The sequence below is a fragment of the Nannobrachium achirus genome, assembly GCF_963921795.1.
Source record: "Nannobrachium achirus genome assembly, chromosome: 15".
NCBI classification, from domain to species: Eukaryota; Metazoa; Chordata; class Actinopteri; order Myctophiformes; family Myctophidae; genus Nannobrachium; species Nannobrachium achirus.
The window spans coordinates 53,604,664-53,628,215 of NC_137822.1; the positions used below are offsets into that span (position 1 = coordinate 53,604,664).

General features: G+C 42.1%; 1 protein-coding gene across 1 annotated transcript; it reads right to left on the reverse strand.

Annotated features, from left to right (window-relative positions):
- Nucleotides 1-1,507: 1,507 nt before the first annotated feature.
- wdr36 (WD repeat domain 36) lies at nucleotides 1,508-22,693 on the reverse strand. The gene is made up of 23 exons (XM_080743098.1): nucleotides 22,411-22,693; nucleotides 21,713-21,740; nucleotides 20,948-21,048; nucleotides 20,717-20,834; nucleotides 19,932-20,064; nucleotides 19,566-19,620; nucleotides 18,838-18,970; nucleotides 17,307-17,482; nucleotides 16,812-16,932; nucleotides 16,248-16,313; nucleotides 15,274-15,357; nucleotides 13,052-13,206; nucleotides 10,877-10,991; nucleotides 9,531-9,696; nucleotides 9,154-9,262; nucleotides 8,967-9,046; nucleotides 8,273-8,380; nucleotides 7,798-7,895; nucleotides 7,163-7,305; nucleotides 5,911-6,024; nucleotides 5,731-5,812; nucleotides 4,385-4,572; nucleotides 1,508-1,802 (listed from the first exon to the last, which is right to left on the reverse strand). The coding sequence occupies exons 1-23, from the start codon at nucleotides 22,570-22,572 to the stop codon at nucleotides 1,653-1,655; spliced, it is 2,685 nt and encodes an 894-aa protein (XP_080599224.1). The 5' UTR covers nucleotides 22,573-22,693; the 3' UTR covers nucleotides 1,508-1,652.
- Nucleotides 22,694-23,552: the final 859 nt, after the last annotated feature.

The following is a 23,552-nucleotide window of genomic DNA, read 5'->3' on the forward strand; positions in this document are numbered from 1 at the left end:
CCCCCCCCCTTCTCCGACCTGAAGTAGGCCTACTTTGCGCATGCCCAAAGTTCTATTCCGAATGAATCCTTTGGTCATGTAAACGACAGTGGAATGAGGGATACTTGTATTCAGGTCCCATGTAAACGTTTGGGTATGAAGCTCTATTCGGAATAAGTTCATTCTGAATGCCATTCTGAATGTGCATACAAACGCACCCAATGGCACCTTCAGGGGGCGACGTTATCTCATAATCACAGTTAGCTGGTCTATTGTTGCATAATGTCAGTTGTTGGCACAAACATAAACAAGGGCAGAGGACGGAAAAGACCATTGTCGTTTACAGTGCACAAAAGGGAAAGTTTTGAGCAGCACTTGCGGGTGGCCAGACAAGACTGCTAAAGCAGTGGTTCTCAACCTTTTCAGGCCGCGACCCCCAAAATAATCATATTTTTACAGTAATAATAATCAATCTACAACATACATGGGCAACTGGCGGCCCGGGGGCCACATGCGGTCCTCACCTTCATTTAATGCGGCCCGCAGGTTAATACTGGAATACTGATATAGGCCTATTATTGATTTCAGCTTTTACAATTCCAAACATGACCTGCTTTAATTCCTTCAGTCTATATCAGTAACTTAATGACTAGTATAGTAGTATTAAAATGTCTTTTATGTCCAATGAATTTGTATTTAGTTTCATAAAGTTAACATGAGTATAAAACTAAATGCGTTTGAAATTAAATCAAATGTTACTTTCAGGATTCCAATAAAAAGAATAACAAAAAATAATTCAGGAATCTAATTCAAAAGAAGCAAAAATAGACGATCTACAAGCTCAAAACACATGCGTTTTGAGCTTGTAGATCTGCTATTTTTTTAGATATTTTTGAGATACTAGATACTAGAATGACAAAGTAGTACGTAGCAATATGCAATGTGGCCCTCTGGAGTGAAGGTGGAAATATAGTGGCCCTCGCCATCATCAAAGTTGCCCACCCCTGATCTACAAAGTAACTCGTAACTAAAGTTTTCAAATAAAAGTAGAGGAGTAAAAGTGCTTGAGTTGAGTACTTGGCTACTTTCCACCACTGCATTTTGCTCTAATCGTATTCAAATGTTTCAGCTGAGGCCGATCCTACAAATGCCTCCTAAAATCAGTAGTTGCACAGATGCTTTCCCGGAATTAATGTCGTCAAATCAATCTGTTCAACATGAAAAACTTTATTGAATACCTCACAGCTTACAAATTACAGCTTTCTTTCAAATATCAGGTATGAGAGCTTGTTTCTACAGTTGTATTGTTCATATACACATACAAGCGTGTTCATGCATATCGTCGTTGTCGGGCGGAAACCTCGTATCTCCAAGTTTCAAATTTGTACGTTCTTTCGCAAAGTAAAGCCCTGCTTCGTCATACAAGGCCGTCGCACAAAGGTATTGAAAACAGCCGATCTACAAGCACACAACGCCTCGCACCGCGAGGCGTTGTGTGCTTGTAGATCGGCAGTTTTCACTAGTTTAAATCATTTTTTAAAATGATAAGTGCAAAACGAACATACAAGGACATACAAGGTTTTCACCCGACAACGACGATATTCTGGTTCCTTCTGGTACATCCATGCATATTCATGAGTGTTTGTGCATATTCATGTGTACTGCATTACTGTTTACAGTAAGGCCGTCTTGCTGTACGCTAGCACACACAGGCTCTTGTTGAACGCCATCTGCAGCTCCCCCCACGTCTCCTCCAATCGGGTGGACAGGCGGCCGAGTGTCGCCATAGCGACCGTGTCCACAGCGATCTGCCTTAGGTGGAGCTGAGAAAGAGAGAGAGACATTGGTTTAAGGCCTAGAATTATTGAATGCTTTAACCATTGAAAAATAGCAGATATACAAGCTCACAGCGCGGCACCGAGTGCCACGCTGCGAGCTTGTAGATCTGCTCTTTTTGAAAAAGTTTGAAAATGTGTGCAAATCTTTGAATATATGTATTTTTAAAGCGAACATTTGTAACTAAAATTTTGCTTCTGGGGGGGGGTCCCTGGAACTAGATATTTTGAGATGGGGGTCCGTGGCCGAACACATATCATTTTGGGGGTCCTTCACATGAAAAAGTTTGAGAACCACTGACATAGTAGTCTCTCAAGAACAGACTAACTGAGCTCCAGTTAACTCATACAGTGCCAGGCGACTTTTAGAGCAACTTTCTCACTATGGAGTTCCCTGCCAAGCGACTTTGGGCGACTTTTACTTAGAAAAAAAAAAAAAGAAAAAAACTTTTTTTTTTTTTTTTTTTTGGACCCAATTAAATCTAGTAAACATGATTTCAATCGCGATTTTGCATGTTCCACCCCCATACAACCCCATCTTTCAAACATGGCAGCCATTTTTGTTTACATCTGAAGAAAACATTATGGCTGATAAATCATGAATGCCTGAACGGATTTCCAATCTTTTTTTTTTGTTTGAAAGCTGTGAACAGCCTGCACAAACATGGTGCATGATCTGTGCATGGGCGTGCATGATCTGTGCACTATAAATTACATGGGAGTCTATGGAGGCTTCTGGCACTAGTGCCACTCGAGGGGCATTTTAAATTGGCAGTAAGTGAGTTAAGTGAAAAGGACCTTTTCTTTGACGATGGCAGGCCAGATTGCTGACATAGAAACATGGGGGTTTCAAAAAACCTTAGAAGGATTCAAAAGACACTTATAGAATCGCGTCAAAATTCTCATTTTCACAATTTTTCAAAAATAGCAGATCTACAAGCTCGCAGCGCGGCACTCGGTGCCGCGCTGTGAGCTTGTATATCTGCTGTTTTTCAATAGTTAAAGCATAAGATAATGATACACATTAATGTGTACCCGTTCTAAATGGGTTAAAAAGGAGAGACAGAGGCACTGGTTTATAGTGGAGAGAGGTACTGGTTTATACCAGAGGTTCTCAAAGGGTCCTTGGGGGAGTTTCAGGAGGTCCCCAGCTAAAGGACTGTTAACTCTGAGAATGTACAAATGGAACCAAATGGTTGTACCTCTCTTGTGGGAGAGTTATGGGGGTCTGTGGCCTAATACGATACCGAAATGTCCTTGAAATGAAAAAAGTTTGAGTACAACTGGTTTATACAATTTATAAAATCTGACGGTTCGTTTTGACAGCGGGGGACAGTCGAACGTATTTTCCGGAAGTGCGGTGTTTGTCAGTGGAACCCGGAAACTACTGGTGATGAGGCGATAGTGGAAAACGTCGCCCAAAAACATGAAAGTAATTTAACTTTTGGACGACATCGCCCAGTGTCGCTGGCTGCGGCCCGCTGGGCCAGGAATCTCTGTCTGCGTATCTCTTTCTTATTTTTGAATGACTTGCATGTTATATGAAGGCTTTTTTTCCCCCCATTTAAATAACCTATCATTTCAGGAGCAAGAGCTTCAAAATCTCCCCTAAATCTAGTCAACAAGGCCTGTCCTGCAGTAGGCTATGCATTTGAAAAACGTGCATGACATTATTTCAATAAAGTAAAGGAGTTTTCATGTACCGCGCGGTAAGACTACATAGTGGCAGTTGACAAATAGACCAACAAATGAATTAATATGCTTTTAACGTTGCGGAATACGAAACAGGCCAGCCAAGCAGCCGTCAACATACAGTATCAGCATAAGATCACTGCAGATTTGTACATGTGTTTGTTTTATATGATTTGCACATGTGTTAGGATTACGGTGATCAGTATTATTGCCATCACCTGGGCTGGTGAGTCATGTAACTTTCCAGACAGCTATGCTGTCTATGAGTTCAACAAAAAGCCTTGCAGTTTAAGTGCAGATTTCAGCTTGGGGAAAGGGGTGGAAAAATGCATCCTCCAAGTGTTCTCATGGAATCTGTTGCTGGTTCATAGTCACCGTCACGTTATTGGGTTATTCCTGTTCTTGCTAGTGATTGTGTGTGAGTGAGGCTATGACAGGTGACAGAAGCTTGCCATGGCAAGCTGCCAGGTTAGCGACAGTTTCTAAGCTAGCATTGGACAATAGCTTTTGGGGGTGGACACACTACCAACCGTTGGGAGTCGCTGGTGCAAGACAAGATCGCCCCCGTCCCATTTGCACCTTGCACAACCCGTCGCGATGCGACGCGTTGTGAGCTTGTAGATCGGCTATTTCCACAATCAATGTTATTTTTCAAGTATAAAGTTGTCAAAATTGTAAGTAATTTCTTTGTATATTTAGGTTATGTGTCATATCTGCCATGTGCAACTTCAAAGCCTAAAAGCCAAACAGAAATGTAATTGTCTACGACAGAAACACAATTAAATCGTTAATCGCGATTATTTGAGAGACAATTAATCGTCACGTGAAATGTCATAATCGTGACAGTCCCGCTTGGGATGCACCCCTTGAAGGCACACCTTGAGGAACAGAGCCAGATAGGCCTGGGCCAGGTCGAAGTCCCGCCTCCCCTGCAGCATGCTGTCAATCATCTTCATGAAGGCCACCAGGACACAGGAGTCTGCGCCCATGTCCGGGGACAGACCGCGGAGCTCCGTCTCTATCGCCGAGGGCCCCATCTGCTTCAGCAACGTGATTGGCTCACTGTCTGAATTGCAAATAGTGGATTAAAATGACATTAATAATGAGTATAATACGAGTACTGACGGTTTATAATTCTACCATATTATGCAAAAATAAATATTACCATAAGGGCTATCTCTGCTGTCAGGCCGAAACCTCCTAACTCCAAAATGTTCATTTTCGGGAAAATGAGCTGCGATCCCCGTCGAAACCATTGATTTCCCACTGTACCACGCTGCGATGCCCGTCGTTCCCGGAAATTTAATTAGCTTTAATCATTATGAAACAATTAAAAGTATGATCGCTGTATATGGCCGTTTCGGAGTCTTAGGCCCGCCCCCTAACTGTATCCTGCCGTATTTCCGGTTCTGACCGGATCTAGGTTTCCGTATCCTGTCCAAGGCCCAATCGTAGCTTCCGTCCCATCTGTTTACATGAGGAAGGAGCAGCACGTTCATTTCATCGTCTTTTTTCACCCATTTTTTATTTTTATTTGATAGCTTTTCAATTCTTGTGCTTCTTGTGCCCGCCTGGCATATGATCCGCGCACATATCGTCTGCTATGTGCGCGAACGTGTCCACGTGTTACCATAGCGCACAACTGGCCGTTTCCAATGTTTTCTTATGTAACACCGGCGGTTACAGCAGGGGTAACAGCCTGGCAACGGATTTGTCTATTCCAATGGATTTTTTTTTATTCGAAAGCTGTCATCTTGTCTACCGGTCTACTACATGAGTCGCGCACAGATCATGCACTATGTGTGCACGTGCCCACGTTAAAAGGTAAGGACAATTTGGCAGCTGCTTACTACAGCTATGTTTAAAATGGCAGCAAAATTGTTAAGAGGTTTTGACCGAAGCACTTTTTACTACTTTTTATTGGTTCAATATTATTTTAACCAACACGCAAACGTAAAGGGTGTTCAATAGCACAGATTTATGAAGAAAAGAAAGAAAAAAAAAAAAGAGTTGGCCAAACGGGTGGAGTTAGCTGGTTTGGCAGAAAGTGTGGAGTTGGGAGGTATTGTCCAAAGCATTTTTTACTACTTTACATTGGTTCAATATTATTTTAACCAACACACGTAAAGGGTGTTCAATAGCCCTAATAATAAATCAACCTCAAAAATGGAGTGAGGAGGTTTTGGCCAGACAGTGACGCTATAATATGAGAACTAGGTCTTACAAATATCTGTCTGGTCGGCATCTTCCAGCGCCAAGTAGAAAGGAGTCTTCTGAGCCAGAACACCCAGGTTCAAAACCTTGGACTGAAAAAAGAAAAAGAGAGAATTATTATTAATAACAGTAGTTGTTCTAGTAACCGTAGTAATAATAGTAAGAACCAGTAGTAGTAACAGTACTCTACCTGCGTATCAGTACCCGTAGGAACAGCAAACTGTGGTAGCAATCCAGGGATGGTGGGCAGAAAGAAGGGAGCGGACTGTGGAACCTTCGGAGGTTCTTTGGGTTTGTTCCGCCTCTGAAAGGAGAGAGGAAGTCATTAGTGTGTGTGAGAGAGAGAGAGAGAGAGAGAGAGAGAGAGAGAGAGAGAGAGAGAGAGAGAGAGAGAGAGAGAGAGAGAGAGAGAGAGAGAGAGAGAGAGAGAGATCCCATGCACACACTATAACAAACAAAAGGCCTTGTTGCTGCCATGTCAAGGAGCCCAAAGCAACAATTTCTGTACGCTTGTATAATGCAGTGGTCCTCAACCTTTTCATGCCGCGACCCCCATAATAATCATATTTTAATTGGGGACGCCCCACCCTGATGAGCACTAAGAGTTGAGGCATTAGAGTTGCGAGGCGTTGTGAGCATTTGTGAGCATAATTTGTCATGTTAAAAAGGTTCCAGGGGGTCCCCAGCTAAATGACTTAATTTGGCAATCCAATCAGTTTAACTCACTCACTACCAATGACAAGATGTGACAGGAGTTTTAAAAAGCCCCCTGTACCAATTACAAGATTTGACAGATTGACACTAGAGGGTGCTGTTCACTAATATATGAGCCAACACTTGCTATCTGGCTTCAGTTATGTCCTGTGTGTGTTGGGGTGTGTGTGTGTGTGTGTGTGTGTGTGTGTGTGTGTGTGTGTGTGTGTGTGTGTGTGTGTGTGTGTGTGTGTGTGTAGAGAGAGAGAGACACATACAGAACAGCAGTTAATCAAGTTTTTTTTATCTTATCTTATATTCAAAAATAGCTTATGTACAATGATATGAGAACTAGTACTGATTTAGAAGGCAACGATCATGAGTGTATTTTGGAGTCAATTTCTGTTTTCCAATATTTAACCACTTGAACCATCAATACTTAATAAACTTGACCTTTCACTCTGTAATTAGTCTGTTCTTTTTCCCCTCTACACTAAACCTCTTTGCCAAAAATAGCCGATCTACAAGTTCACAACGCCTCGGTTGCGAGGCGTTGTGAGCTATTAGATCTGCTATTTTTGGCTTAAGTTCTCCAAATATGGACACTAAGGGTGCGTTCGGAAATGCGCACTCAACACACTGGTGTGCCATGTTTCTATCACACAATTTGGAGGATCCCCTGTAGTAACTCTTAGGACCCCCTAGAGGTCCCGGACCCCCTGTTGAAGATCCCTGGGTTAAAATGTTACCTTGATAACATCTAAGCTCAGCAGGTTCTTCCACCTGGACTCGGGCAGCAGTGATAACGTGACCAGCTTGGCATCCAGCTGTTGAGGTGATTCGTAGTCCTGCGGCCCAGACAGCTCCTCGCTGGCCTCATCCAGCTCCTCACCTGGGTGGGTTCAACACAGTGGGCTTCATTTGATCCTTATTCTGAAACAATTCTGGCATTACTGCTTTTCTATCCTACCAGGAACTCTAGCACTACCAAGTCTTTGTCAAGCACTTCTTGGTAGTGCTAGACAAAGACAAAGACAAAATACTTATAGTACTGCAGGTTCATATCCTACTGGGAGGAGCCTAGTACTGAGTTTTTAAAATCTATTTGTATTTTTACAACTGGAAAGACAGCTGTTAATAAGTGACCTCAAAAGCTACTTTTAGTAGCTTAAAACTAGTTTTTTTTTTTCATGATTCTGAATCCATTGCAAGCATTTAATCTCAGTCTTGTTTCTAACCTACACGGACCTCTAGTCAGTCTAGTGCTGAGTTTTGTTTTTTTAGTTTTTTTTTTACATCCTACCATGACCTCTAGCGCAGCTATTTTTAGTTCTGTTTATCCTACCAGGACCTCTAGTACTGCTGCTTTCAGAAATACAGTTACCTTGACTAGGACAGGTTCCAGGCAGCATTACGGATGTAGGTTCATAGTCCGATGGTAGAGGGCGCAGCGATACCATGGTGCAGAGACTCTTATTGGACCTACAATAAACAGTTATCATCATCAGAAATAGTATTATCAGTATCTCTTTGAAGGTCCAAGTTGCCATGGTCTCCATAGACTTCCATGTAATTCATAGTGCACGGATCATGCACGTCCATGCCTAGATCATGCACCACGTGTGTGCACGCTGTTCACAGCTTTCAGACAAAAAAAATCCACTTGGAAATCCGTGAAGGCATTCATGATATAGCAGCCATTATGTTTTTGTCAAATATAAACAAACATGGCTGCCATGTTTGAAAGATGGGGTTGGTATGGGGGTTAAACATGCAATTTCGCAATCGCGATCATGCCTAATACATTTCTGGAGGTCCAAAAAACATTAAAAAAAGAAAAAAAAGAAAAAACATCTCACCAGAGATACACCCCCAGGTTGTCCACGTGTGCAGTGGCCAGGTAGTCACCCGTGGGCGACATGGACACGCACACCGGCGCTGATGTCACCAAGAAACAGTCCACGAGGCTATGGCAAACACAGAAGGAACCGATGTCAACAATGTTCATATCAAATGATCTAAATCAGTGGTTCTCAACCTTCTCAGGCCACAACCCCCAAAATACCCATATTTTAATTGTGAGCATGTAGATCGGCTATTTTCACAATTTCTGCCTCTGATATTTGACAATTTGGCCAATGTTTAATTTGTCATTTTAGAGGTATTATTAAAAATATTTAAATTGTCACTGCAGATACTCTCTTTGAACTTAAACTTTATGTTGGTTTGTTTACTGTTGAGTGAGAAACCAACGTTGCACAATCATCTGGGGACCCCCAAAATAATTTGGGGACCCCCTGGGGGTCCCGACCCACAGGTTGAGAACCACTGATCTAAATAAATGTCATAAATAAATGATGATGCTGATAACAATAACAATGACAACAATAAACACTACTAGCTCTACTAAACATAAACCAAATTCAATTTAACTCTACTCTGAACCTAAATTTAAGCTCAACCTTTAATCAGATATAACTTTCGACTTGAAAACTAAGGGATGAAGTGTTTAGAAGAGATCAAGTTCATTGAACGGAAGGTTCCATTTGTTACCATCCTGAGGGCAGGTCCCACGTTCTGATGGTACAGTCCATCGCTGCCGAGATCAACCAACGACCATCTGGACTGAACGTCTAGAATGGAGGCAAGGAAAGCAGGGTTGAGAAAACAAAACTTCCTACTGATGACGTAAGTTCTTTCCTCTCCTGAGCAGATACCAGGCCAGTAGTACAGCACTCACCATATCATTAATCTGTCCTCTGTGTCCTGGGAACCTCCTGACGATGCGTTTGGTTTCCAAATCCAGGATGTTTATGGTGAAGTCATCCAGCGCTACAGCTAGCATGTTGCTAAGATAACATTACAATTCATTTATTAACAATCCATTGTAAAAATAAATAGATTGTTTATATTATTTCACTTTCATATAATTCTAGTTGTAAAACGTACATTATGTTCATTTGTATTTGAGAAATAATACTATGATTAAAAAACAATGTTAATAACAATAATTATACTGATAATAACAATACTAATACTCGTAATATTATTATTATTACCAAAAATCAAACGCAGGAGCGGTTAGCACCGCTCAAAACTAATAATAATCCTAACTACCTGTCTCTGTGTAGCTTTATGGAAGCCGGGGGGGCAGGCAGCTGTGTGCTGTGGACCAACTTCTTGCTTTTGAAGTGCCACATCTTCAGGAGCCTGTCAGAGCCGGCGCTCACCGTCACCTGACTCAAGCCGTCCACACACACGCCTCGCACCGCCCCTTGGTGGGCTGGAGAGAGACACAGGGACAGAGAGAGACAGAGACAAAGCATTAACAGGGAGTGTGCATGCACAGTTTCGCTGCCAACGGTGCCGGAGATTAACTGGTAACAGAAGGACGGACGCACGCCAGACGCACGCACGGACGGACGGGAGCGAAAACATAGTCTCCCCGATGCCTTCGGCTGGTGGAGACAATAAGCTGGAGAGAGCCGAAGTAAATACTTATTTTTAACCACTTAAAACCCCAGCATCGCTATTCTGGGGAAAACCTTTGTCGGAAAATAGCAGATTGAGCTTGTAGCTATTTTCAGCGAGATATTTAAAGGGGTACTATCACCTAAAGGGGTTGAGGGGCAGATTACACTATGACATGAGCTTCTCTGAAAACAGCCTGAAACAGTCTGAAGCTCATGTCACAGTGTAATCTGCCCCTCGTCCCCCAACAACAGCTGACCAGTACAGTAAGTAATCATACAGTCAGGCTATACAGACAATTAATTTGATTGGCTTATAATTGCGCATCCCCACAATGACATCATAAAAATAAAAAATATACACGTTTTTTAAGATGATTCTTAAAGTGACAGTAACCCTTTAGGTGACAGGCCCCCTTTAATGTAGAGCAAAAACAGACAAGACACTAATATGGAGCCCTGATGGACTCCGGTCTAACGAGTATAGGGTTTAAGCGGTAAACCATGGGTCTTCAACAGGGGGTCCGGGACCCCTAGGGGGTCCTCAGACTTACTACAGGGGGTCCTCCAAATCTTTGAGTGATAGATTTTTTTTTCTCCTTTTTTATATTAACCACATGAAACCTAGTGTCCATATTCGGAGAACTTTAGCCAAAAATAGCAGCTCACAACAATAACAAGCTCACAACGCCTCCTGCTGCGAGGCGTTGTGAGCTTGTAGATCGGCTATTTTTGGCAAAGAGATTTGGTGTAGAGGGGGAAAAGAGCAGACTAGTGTTAAAGGTCAAGTTTATTAAGTATTGACGGTTCAAGTGGTTAAATATCTGAAAACACCAATTGACATGAATCCAAAATACACTGATGATTGTGCTGTCAACAATGAAACTATATGGAATCTATGACAAGGTTGCTTCATCTCTCTCTCAACTAAGGGGTCCTTGGCCTGAAAACGTTGAAGACCCCTGCGTTAAACAGTACAAGCAGCAGTAGTACCTGTATCGTCTCCGTACTGCCCTCGGTGGAGTCCAGACTGCAGGTTGTACACATCAATGTGTCCCGAGGACAAGCCCACCACCGCAAAGTTCCCACAGGAAGTGATGTCAACAGCCTGCCCGAGACAGACACAGGACGTTAGGTGTCATACAGTACATTGAGCAACTACTGTCTTCCACAAACTCTAATGCTATATAGTCTGGAACTATACCTACCCGTAAGCCGAGAAAGGACGTTTGTTATTTCCGTTCACGAAAATATATTAGGAAATATGTTTACATCTTATTTTTGAATTTCCATTTCTGATAAACAACAAGCTGTATAGGCCCTAGGGGTGGGTGATATGGTGATATTTATCGTTGAGACGATACAATGTCTCCACGATATGCCTTTTCAGAGGTATCGTATATATCGTGATACAATTGAGGGAGCCTTGTAAAAAATCCTGTTTAATCGTTAATACAGAGATTCATTGCAGAGTTCAATTTAAACCTGCATTTTGGTCTAAATCAGTAGTTCTCAAACTTTAAAATGTCAAGGTCTCCCCTTAACTCTGACAGTATACAAATTAAACCAAATGTACCCGTAAGGGTCCATTTGGTTTCATTTGTATACTGTCAGAGTTACATACTTGTAAAGTTCAATTTAGACCTCCCAAAAGGAACCCAGAGAGTCTAGTAACTTGAAAAATGACGATAAAAACCAATGTGAAAAAGAATCGTGATAAAATCCTGTATCGTGATACAGCTTGGGAAAATATCATGATATTGTATTTTTCCATGTCGCCCACCCCTAATAGGCCCTTCATTATTTTGATTCATAACAGGACAAATTTGCGCAACTGTAAAGACGAAAGGGAAGCGGGGAGGAGGCGTTGCATCCACTTTATCCCCGGATCGCTTTCAGAGCTTCCGTGCTCCAGACTGTATGACGGAATCATTTGAAAATTGTGGAAGGCAACAGTCTGACTCAAGAATATAGATTGAGCATTAATGACTGCATACCTCCAAACAACAACAAAAAATAGTAACCTATGCTAAGTTGTGGGGATCACCTAGTAACAACTGCTTACCATCTAGCAACCACCTGGTAACGACTGCTAATAACTTCGCAAACCACCTAGGAAATGTAACCTTAGCAACCATTGTCATTGTGATTATGGTTATTGGTTATGGTTACTAGTAAAGAGCCTGTTGTGAGTGGGTACAACACGGACACATACAGACTTTGAGGTCATTTAGATCAGTGGTATTCAACCTCTGGGTCAGGACCCCCAGAGCGGTCCCTAAATTATTTGGTGGGGTCCCCTGATGATTATTTTAACTAGCCTACAGCCCCCTGCAGGGGCCTGGCCCCTTTGTGTGTGTGCCTGTTAGTCCCCCTTGGTGTGAAGCAGACAGACTGTGATGTTGCTCTCTCTGGAATTGCCCCCGGACTGGGAGTGCGCTGCTTGGTGACGCCCATTTGTGATGTAAATCGCATCACAGGACAAAGCCGCCTACAGGCCAAAATTTGGGAAAATATTTTAAACATTTGGGGATTATGAGAAGTAGAGACACATCTGAAGGTGATAAAGTTGATGTTGGGCAAGGTACATGCGTTATTGATTTTTGTATTATGTTTTTTAGACAATTGAACAACTGCTGAACGTGGAGTTACAGATGGAAACACACACAAACACACACACAAACACACGGGGCGATTCTAATTAAGGTTGTGGGATGTGCAACATTGTTTTCTCTCGCAACAGTAAACAAACCAACATAAAGTTTAAGTGTACTGTATATAGAGGGTATCTAAACATTTCTAAAGTGACAATTTAAAGGGTTATTTTACTTTTGGTCATTTTATGAACACCCTGGACAGATTTTAAGTTGCTTGATTCAATATTTAGATATTTGATGTAAATGTTATCAGGCCCTCCAGGCCCAGGACCTCTCCCCATACACACCCATTGTAACTTACCTCTAAAATGACAAATTAAACATCGGCCAAATATTAGAGGCAGAAATAGTGAAAACGGACGAATAGAACCATGTTATACAAAATGTAATGCCTCAACTCTTAGTGTTCGTCAGGGTGGGGAGGGGATCCCCAGGCAAAATATGATTGTTTTGGGAGTCGCGGTCTGAAAAGGTTGAGAACCACTGATTCAGATCGACAGAAGATGGTTACCGTGGCGTGGACATTGAGTGCTCGGTTCCTATGGAAGCGCTCGGGCTCCAGGCGGTGGCTTCCCATGGAGCACCTGTGGTAGCTCCAGGTGCTGGTCGACAGGTAACCGCGGTGACAGGACACGATGCCATCCCAGTCGCTCTGCCGGGCCGTCTCTGTTGACACGGACACATCATCACGTCTAGTGTAACTAATGTCTACAACAGGGGTTTTCAAAGTGGGTGACGGGGCACCCTGGTGTGCTGTGACGGCAGTCCAGGGGTGCCGCGAGATCATTTGATAATATTTGGAATTTATTTGGACACTTGAAAAAATATTTAGTATAATTTAAAATTTAGTACAAAGTTATTTTCAGTAAGTTCTAACCAAAATGGCTATTATCTCAACGTTTTCCTCGCAACATAATCACTGAAATATCGTCACTGTTGGGCAGAAACCTCGTATCTCCAAGTTTCAAATATGTACGTCTTTTGGTAAAGCAAAGCCCTGCTTCATCATACAAGACCGTCGCACAAAACTAGTGAAAACAGCCGATCTACAAGCACACAACGCCTCGCGGATGCGAGGCGTTGTGTGCTTGTAGATCTGCTGTTTTCACTAGTTTAGTAATTTTTTAGATGATAAATACACAACGAATGGTTTTGGACATATAAGGTTTCCACCCGACAACGACGATATGCTATAAATATAAGGTGCTGGGAGTGAAAATTATAATGTATGGGTGCCTCAGATTAAATAAATATTTATGGGGTGCCCTGAGACAAAAAACTTTGGGAACCCCTGGTCTAGAAATCTAATCTCATCATCGATGTCGGGCTAAAAGCTAAGGGGGGAGATTATGTTCTGTGTGTGTTCCCTTTGTCTGCAGCTAATCTCACAAAACTGACATTTGGGGGCGGCCATAGCTGAATGGTTAGGGAGCCTGCCTGGGGAACCAGTTCCCCTGGTTGTCCCTGGTTCGATTCCCGGCCAGGATAGCAATGTCGATGTGTGTCCCTGAGCAAGACTCTTAACCCCTAATTGCTCACTGCAGCTGGGTTGGGCAGTAAAATACTGAATTTCCCCCGCAGGAGGAGTAGGTAACTATTATTATATTATTATTAAAACAAAAGTCTAGTGCATGCAGCTAGTCAGCCGAGGAAGCAACTACTGTACACACTACATTTTCACATATTACTGTGAATATTGTTTTACTTTTTAACCTGGTTGCTGCCAGGGTTAAAAAGCGACTAATGTCTCCAATTGCCAGAATTTTACCTTTTATGCACGATGGTCATGGGTCATGCACGGATAATGCACAGATAATGCAACACACGCCATTCACAGCTTTCAAACCAAAAGAATCTGCTTGGAAATCCGTTCAGGCATTCAAAAGATAGAGGGTTATCTCTGATGCTGCACTAGACAGCAAAGGTTAATCAGTGTTCACTGGGGTGGCGAAACAGTGGACCGTTGGTGGGATATATCTGTTTTTCTGTGCATAGCTTGATTCAATTTGTAAAACTAGATTTCACAGAGTCATGCCATAATGCAATAAAGGTGCATGTAAGCAGATTATTAACAATTGATTTCTAGCCAATGGATGTCGTCATATACTCCAGATTTGGGTATAGTAAGGTTTCAGGCAAATGCAAGCCAGAGACTTCAATATATACATATTACATAAGTACATAAGTGGGAAATTGCATGCCAAGTGGCAGCATGTACAAGATCCAGCGTTTAACATTAGCTCCACAAAAACCCTAAAATACGTATATATCCTAAACATAATCTATTCCAATGTTTTGTGTATCCAATCCACTTATGCCTAGAAACAGACATACAAATCAGTGACCATACCTAGTCACATCAGTCACATATCTGGCAGAACTAGTTTCTGAAATGTCCAAATTTGACAGTTCCATGCAAGGCCACAATATTCATACAGTACCATCTGTATGATGATAATAGATAAGAATGAATATCCGATGTTGGAGGGACAGAGGCCTTGTTTAATATGCAAAACAATTTTAGACAATATTATGTAATACGCTGGTCCCTGCTTTGTCTACGTATCACCTAAGGGGTCCTCAGCCTGAAAAACATTGAAGACCCCTGCACTAATCAGTTGTGATATAAATCTAATCCAATGCAGTCCAATTAGTAGTTATAAATCAAATAGACAATAAAAATGTCATCCATAAATCCACTGCTGCTATAGAACTAATAGAGGTTTACTGTACCGCAGGCAAACGTGGTGATAGCAGGAAGTCGAACTTCTTCATATGAAAGACCTTTCTTCTTCGTCTTCTTCTTGTTTATTGAACCTGGAGTACGGCACAGTGGAAATCAATAGAGTAGAACAGAATGGAGAAGATAAGATACGAATACGATACATTTCATTTGGTATTCTACGTTTGGAGTTTTTTGGAATGTAGCTTCAAATTTCAAATCTGATGCTTGCAGCCAACAGGTGGCACTGTTGTGCCAAAAATGAAAATGCATGCAGCGTGTACGCAAAGCTTAAAACAATTCTGTACAGTTAATACAGATTCTGTATAGAATCAAATAGAATATGGTAGAATAGAACAAAAGGAGTAGAGTTCAGGGACGTGCTGGGCCCCTGATTCAGCCTGGGAAAAAGAGTTGGAGAGGCCCTCATTGCGCGCTATAGAGAGAGATCTCTCTCTATAGCGCTGCTGCTACTCAAAGATTCGCCATTTCAGATCATGACAAGTGACAAGCCAGTGGGCCAATTACATGATTTATATTTCATTGTTGTCGGGTGGAAACCCTTTATGTTCAAAACCGTTTGTTTTGTATTTATCATTTTAAAAATGATTTAAACTAGTGAAAACAGCCGATCTACAAGCACACAACGCCGCTTGTAGATCTGCTGTTTTCACTACTTTTGTGTGACGGCCTTGTATGATGAAGCAGGGCTTTGCTTTGCGAAAAAATGTATACATTTGAAACTTGGAGATACAAGGTTTCTGCCCAATAGTGACGATTTACTTTGTTGGCCGCCCAGCCCCCCGGCCGGGAATGAACCGGCCATTCGGGAGTTGTCCCGCTTTTCCCAATGGCCAGCACGTCCCTGGTAGAGTTGAATAGAACAGTACAACACACTGGAATAGAAAACACAGCAGAGTGGAACACAGCCAAATAGAAAATAGTGTAACACGGCAGAGTGGAATACAAGAGGCAAGAGACAGACCATGTCCGAGGCTTTTGTTGAATCGTTCGTGCACAGTGGAAAAGGAATTCAGAGTTCCATCTTGACCTGAAGAGAAGACGACATTGTTTTATTTTAGATACACCTGCGAGCACGCACGATACTTCGGAATGGAAATCGGAATGCCAGGTTCAAAGTGGATGAAGGCAAGTTAGGATTTTATAAAATACTTTCAACAGTTTGGACTACCACCAAACTGACAAGATCTCTTTGGCTGGGAAGGACCCCAAATTGGGAAACACAGAAAGCTACCGTAGTCTAGGGCTGTCACGATTATGACATTTTACATGACGATTAATTGTCACTCAAATAATTGCGATTAATGATTTAATTGTGTTTTTGTAGTTGACAATTACATTTCTGTTTGGCTTGTAGGCTTTGAAGATGCACTTGGCAGATATGACACATAACCTGAATGTACAAAGAAATTCCTGACATATTTGACAACGTCATACTAAATACATTGATAGAGGAAATAGCCGATCTACAAGCTCACAGCACATCGTAGTAGTGTAATAATTGTGTAAAACACACTATTTATGTTACCTGCACTCAGGATGTTTTGACCATTCTCTCCGTGATGTTGGATCTTGGTGGGAGGGGCTGAGTGGCCCTGACGACTGCGGAGCAACCGGGCTCCACCCCCAGCGGTGTCAAATATCCACACCTGCAATATATGGTCGAATCAGTTAGCGGTGTGGTTGCCGAGATCACCCTACACAGTGGGAGTTACTAGACTCAAGTACTTTTAGGAGTTCATCTTTAGGAGTTCTCCCACATTCGTATCTCACTCGTATCTCCAAGTTTCAAATGTATGCCACGCGTACTTTACATTTTTTATTTTAGATAAGTATATATATAGTTTTTAAAATAATACAACTTATTTTAATTCAATTTTAATTTAACATTAAATACACAATTGTCGTTTTTGACTGAATATTTAAATTATAATTTAAAATGTTAATCTAAATTATAATAATAATAAATACAGTCAATGATTACAACATAAGTAATAAGAAATTATTGAATAATAATCCTGACCTTGATGCAGTTGTCGGCTCCGTTGGTGACCAACAGCGGCTCGCGGTGGATGAAGGTGGCGGCGGCGACGGAGGCCTGGTGGGCGTGTCTGAGCTGGGACAGGAGCATCTTGGTGTCCAGGTCCCACAGGGCCACGTGACCCAGAGGGCTGCCGCTGGCCAAGATCTGATGGCCATCTGAGCAGAGACAGGCATTTAGAACGGAGGAGAGAGAAGACTTTACTAACTCTTTAACCCACTAAGACCAGGAATTATTTTAGACTTTAGCTGGGTCTGAGTTTCTCAGGCCAAGGACCCCTTAGTTGAGAGAGAGATGAAGCAGGGACCCCCACAACCTTTTCAGAGATTATAATTTAATTATTTGACAGCACGATCATCAGTGTATTTTGGATTCATGTAAATTTGTGATTTCTAACCACTTGAACCGTCAATACTTAATAAACTTGACCTTTCACTCTGTACTTAGTCTGCTCCTTTTCCCCCATCTATACCAAACCTCTTTGCCGAAAATAGCCGATCTACAAGCTCACAACGCCTCGCAGCGCGAGGCGTTGTGAGCTTGTAGATCTGCTATTTTTGGCCACAGTTCTCAGAATATGGACACTAGTTGGTTAATATAAAAAAGGAGAAAGAAAAAAAGTTTCTATCACACAAAGATTTTGAGGCCCCCCCTGTAGTAACTCTAGGGGTCTCGGACCCCCTCTTGAAGACCCTTGCTTCAGCTATTGAAAAATAGCGGATACACAAGCTTGTAGATCTGCTATTTTTTCAATAGTCGTGAAAATGCGTGCAAGTATTTGAATATATCATTTACAAAGCAAACTTTTGTAACTCAAATCTCTGCTACTGGGAGTCCCTGGAACAACATTTTGGGGGTCCGCAGCCAAATACATAATTCTAGGGGTCCTTGACATGAAAAAGTTTGAGAACCATGACATAGAAACATGCTTTTCTTTTTCAAAATCCTTAGAAGGATTTACAAGACGTTTATAAAATCGGGTCAAAAATATTCAAAGATTTGCACAAACTTCCACGTTTAAAAAGAAATAGCAGATCTACAAGCTTGCACTCTAGTTTGCTAACAGTACAGGTAGTACAGTCAAAGGTTATACTAAAAGGATAACACAAAAAGCCCCAGAGGGCTTGTTTACATTGTGGTCCAGCGCTCTCTTGTGGTGAGAGACATTGTCTTCTAAATGGAAGGAAGACATTGAGCCTCTTCTTATGTCGCACTCAAAATAAGTGTGCATGCAAAATTACCGTTCACAACGGCCAACTTTGCTCTCACCATCCTCTAATAGAGATAGCCACTTTGAATGTGGGATATATATATATATATAGAGAGAGAGATAGTCCTCTAATAGAGAGAGAAGTACTTAGAACTAGATAATAGAGAGAAACTAGAGGATAGAAATTGTTTTCCAATGGAGAGGGAGAGACAACAGTTTTATAATTTAGAGAAAGAGATACACAGAAAGGTAAATAGACAGATTTACCTGACCTAAAAGACAGAGGGGCAAACAGAGACTTACCCGTCCTAAAAGAAAGACAGGTCACTGGTCCCCAGTCCTGTTGGAATGACATCACGGTTTCATCATACTTGATGTTGTGGAGAATTATCCGTCCTGAACTCAGTCCAACAGCAACCACGTCAACAGCAGGACTCTGGAGCAGAAACAAAACACAGTATGACATACTCCGGTAACATCAGTAGTAGTATTAGTAGTAGTCAAGCAGAATCATTGTAAATCTCCTTGGATAAAGACACTATAAATGGACCATTTACCATTTAGTGTTAGCCAAGTAGCAGATTTCCTGAGCAACTCCCTATAGAGGGAGTCGCAAATTTACTTAAGTACTGTACTTGAGTACAATTGAGTATTTGTACTTTACTTGAGTATATCCTATTTCCAATCATTTTACTTCTACTCCACCACTGGCTGATGTTAACACCGTGGCAATGGCGGCGGCGCTCTGTACAGGGGAGCGCTCAGAAAAACGGTCTATAGTGCTAGTAGCAGCCTGGCTAATTCGTCAAATAAAAGGGAACACCCACTCTGTTTGTTCCTCTTCATTTGACTCTGGTTTAAGCTGAAAAAGGGGCAGGTATCTTTGGAACTCGTCGGTCTGAGAAAAACTCTTATATTCTCTTCTATTTCCGGTTGTAAGCCTGTCTAATGATGTATCAGAGCCTGCCTTGAGAGATTAAGCAGTAGTAAGTCATAATTATAGTGCTAGTAGCAGTAATTGAGGTAGATACCTGTTCTAGTACAGTGACCGCTGCAGACCAGCCTGTAAAGGTGTACAACAACTTGCTGGAAGTAAAAAGAAAAGAAAAAGAAAACTCAACCAATCAGAAACAAGAACAGGTAACATAGTAGTTGTCAATGACCTCACAACATTTCCTATGTCAGAATATGACATGATATTATAATCCATAACAGTTAATGTATGAATAAATGTATATTGTATATGGTAACATAATATATATATGCATACACATGTTTTATTAGGAACTGTATACAGTAGATATATACTGAAACATAGAGGGATAGATAACAATCAAAGATATTAATTACATTTAATCTTACTTTCCATGATACTACAGTCATTATGTTAAACATACTTGGATTTGATATTCCATAGCTGCATGGGGCCCTGGGTGCTGCCCAACAGGATCTTGTTGAGGTATGTGCTCGGGTGCATCATGGCCGAAACGCAGAAGTGGGTCGGGTCAAACTGAAGGCGAAGATACTCCTCTGGAAAACAAAATGCCGATTTCAGGAGTTACCAGCACAAAAAGGTATTTCATACCAATGGTGTAGTGCCAGTAAAAGTAATAAATGTTGCGGAGGACCGTAGGGATCGAAGTCTAGTTCGGGAGGCTTTCATGTGGTGCGCGCGCCGCTCGCGGAGACGGGACCTGCGTGTCCCGCCCCTACTCACAAACTTGCTGCAAGCTGCTGCCCCGCCACCACCCCAGCTCCACCTATAGGTTCTGTGTCAGACCCCGCGGGGGGTCTCGGGTCACTGGCCACAGAGATATGTTTAAGCTCACGATGTACATGGCCATACATGTACTTTGTGATCGTGGGCCTGCAGGAAATGACCCGAATGCAGAATCCATGCCAAAGTTATGCTCCTGCTTAGGTTACTATATAGATGCATGTTCTTATTTCCTAGGCTGTTAGTATGCTGCCTGCTTTAGTATACAGTAGTATCACAGTTATGAATGTCATGCCTTTGCTGCTCTCCTGCAGCCATCCTCATGTTAATAAAGTATATTCTAACCTAGTGAAAGCCTCCTGAAATAGTAGGAAGAGCAGCAGCAAGGTTTCTACTAAGCCATTTTCTCGGCCAACCAACATGGCCAGCATTTGCACCACCTGACTGATCGTGTACTTTTCTTACCGTCTCCCTCTAAATCCCAAATGATGACCACACCCTCTCGGTCAGCCGAGATCACATGATCGCCGAATGGGAGAATTAATTGGATGTCGGCCTCGTGGCCCTCGTATGTGTGGACCACCTATTGGACAGAAATTCTGCTCATTACTACCATAATGATGCTGTTTATGCTGGGATCAAGGTAAATGTATTTAAACATTACTATCCAGTGAGCTTTGGTTCACGACCGCTTACCTCCTTGTTGCGGGCAAAGGCAGCCATCTTGCGCCCGGTGGCGGCGAACACCAGCATCCTGTCTGCCGCCAGACAGGAAATGTCCTCCGACATGCTGTTGCCTGGAAACCACGATGACAACAAAGTACGTATTCACCATCATGTTGTACTTTATTTCCTATTTAAATATGTATATATTTTCTTGTATCCATTAGCCATTAAGACCTGAGGCAGAGTATTATTATTATTATTAAGTAATAGGGATAGGGAGAACCAATTTTAAAATCATGCATAGAATGCACATCACACCACTGTTGAGGAGCAAGTTGGGCACAAAGTCACCTAAGTGGCTGTGTTCTGGAGCTGCCCAGTAATTAAAGATGTTTTGGAGCATTCTTAAGGAATGGATTGCGAAGGAACCAACCTCATTACTGGTAGAGACTGGTATGAAACTGTGTTAAGGATACTGTCCTTAGAGAAATACATTATACACGACAATCACAAAGTTTTTGTAAAGGCTGAATGCTCTGTTGTCGGTGTGAAGAGTGTTGGATCCTGAACCTTTGGTGTTATGTTTTTGATCATTTTTGTATTTATATTTTCATTTTGTATGGTTTTGGTTTTGTTTGTGTTTTGGTATTGTTGTTTATTAAATGCAACAAATTAGGTTCTGTCTGAGCAGAAGTGATGCTGATTGCTGATAGATGATGCTCATTTACTGTGGCTTGAAAGAAAGAAAGAAAAAAAGAAAGAAAGAAAGAAATGCCCTGCAATGTCTCTACTTACTGACAGCGACGATGCCCAATTTCTTGACCTGGAAAAATAAATAAATACAACACATTATAGGCTAGCATTACGGTAATTCAGAAAATATGCATTGCACTTGGTTTTGTGGGTGCCTGGGTATAATACACTAAAATAGATTATAATAGTGGTTATAACACAATAGAATCTATTATCATGTATTACAACTAAATATCCTGGTGGTCTAAATGAAAGGTCATTATGAAGTGTTTAGCCCAGCTCAGACCTACTCTGGATTGGATACTTTTTAGTACCGCGTTTAGTACCATTTTCACACAACACTACCCAGGTCCTTGTAGTGGAATACCTGGCACAAGTGGGCGGTGTGGAGTGGTGTGGTGTTGGGCCATATCAGTGGAAAAGGGAACCACTGGGGTGGGGTCCACCTTCTATTGACAAGTAGAACTGCCTGATGCTCATAATAAGCCTTATTCTACTCCTGACCAAGTGTACTACTAGTAGTAGTACCACTACTCAGTAGTAATACTAGTACTTTGTAAAGCAGTGGTTTAGAGGATTCCAGGGACTCTGTGGGTTCCTTTAGGGAGGTCTAAATGGACCCATTACGAGTCTGTAACTCTGACAGTGTACAAATGGAACCAAATGAACCCGTTAGGGTCCATTTGGGGTACACTGTCAGAGTTAAGGGGAGACCTCAAAATGTTAAAGTTTGTACTCACATTGTAGGTGTGGAAGCAGGAGCCCACGGCAGTGACCAGGTAGAACTCGCGGTGTTTCCCATGGTAACGCAGCACATGTGGCAGATGGTTGGAATAAAGTCCCAGCGCACGGAACCCGGAGAACAACTCGCTGCCCTTCTTTGTCCTCGCCCCGCTCGCCATCTCTTGTCTTTCTTTGTGTCAGGTTTATGAACATAAACACATGTGTTCGAGGTGTAGCTGTCGTTGAGCTTTTCTTCACTGATATTTACATGCGACTCTCGCGCATGTGGGAATGTGTGTACATGGCATGGGGGACGGAAGAATGTGTTGCACACCGAGATGTGTTACACCGTAAACGGTCCGGCTTCTTCTTATTGTAGTTTTCCGGCAGACTAGATGCCTCCCAGCTCCCACTGGTCGGGACTCGGGAGTAAACCTCATTTTGTGTCCATCACTTCTAGATCTGCACAGGTCTGTAGCAGCGATGAACTCAAGGACTGCTAGGCTGGTTCTCAGTAAGACTCAGGAGACTCTTAATAGGCCGGGGGCCAATTCTGAAATTGGCACAAATTGGTACCACCCAAGGTGACCGTACGTTTTTTACATTTTCTTCTTCGTACATGTCTCTAGTTTACATTTTGGTATGATAACTCTTCCAATCGCCCAGCTTATTGACAGTTATCACTCCCTAAACAAACCAATATCCATATGAAACAGTGATGAGTATATACTGTATGTATAGTGTGGTACGATGTGTACTTCCGTAGGATTTTTGTGCTAATTTTTTATTTTTTTGCAGATCCTGGTTCTAGAGAGTCCAAACTATGAGAAAATGATGGGTGCCAACTTTTCCGGACCCCCACCCCCTATCTGGGGGTCATCTAGTTTGGGGCCTCCCAGAACAGTACGCCAGCCAGTTAATATCCAATTTTCTTAATATTAGGGTTGTTTTGTAGGTTTTAAAACATTCTGAGTTCATTTATTACAATTTTGAAGCTGCCAGAATAACCTTTCTGACATTTGGTTGTGGTCTTTCCTCACCTGGGACCCCCCAGACGCCGGACCCCTGTGCCTATCTCAGTACTCGCTCTGCTCCTGCTCCAGAACAATGTCATATTAGATCATAATTGAATAAATGTTTTTGTTGCTGGACCTCAGAG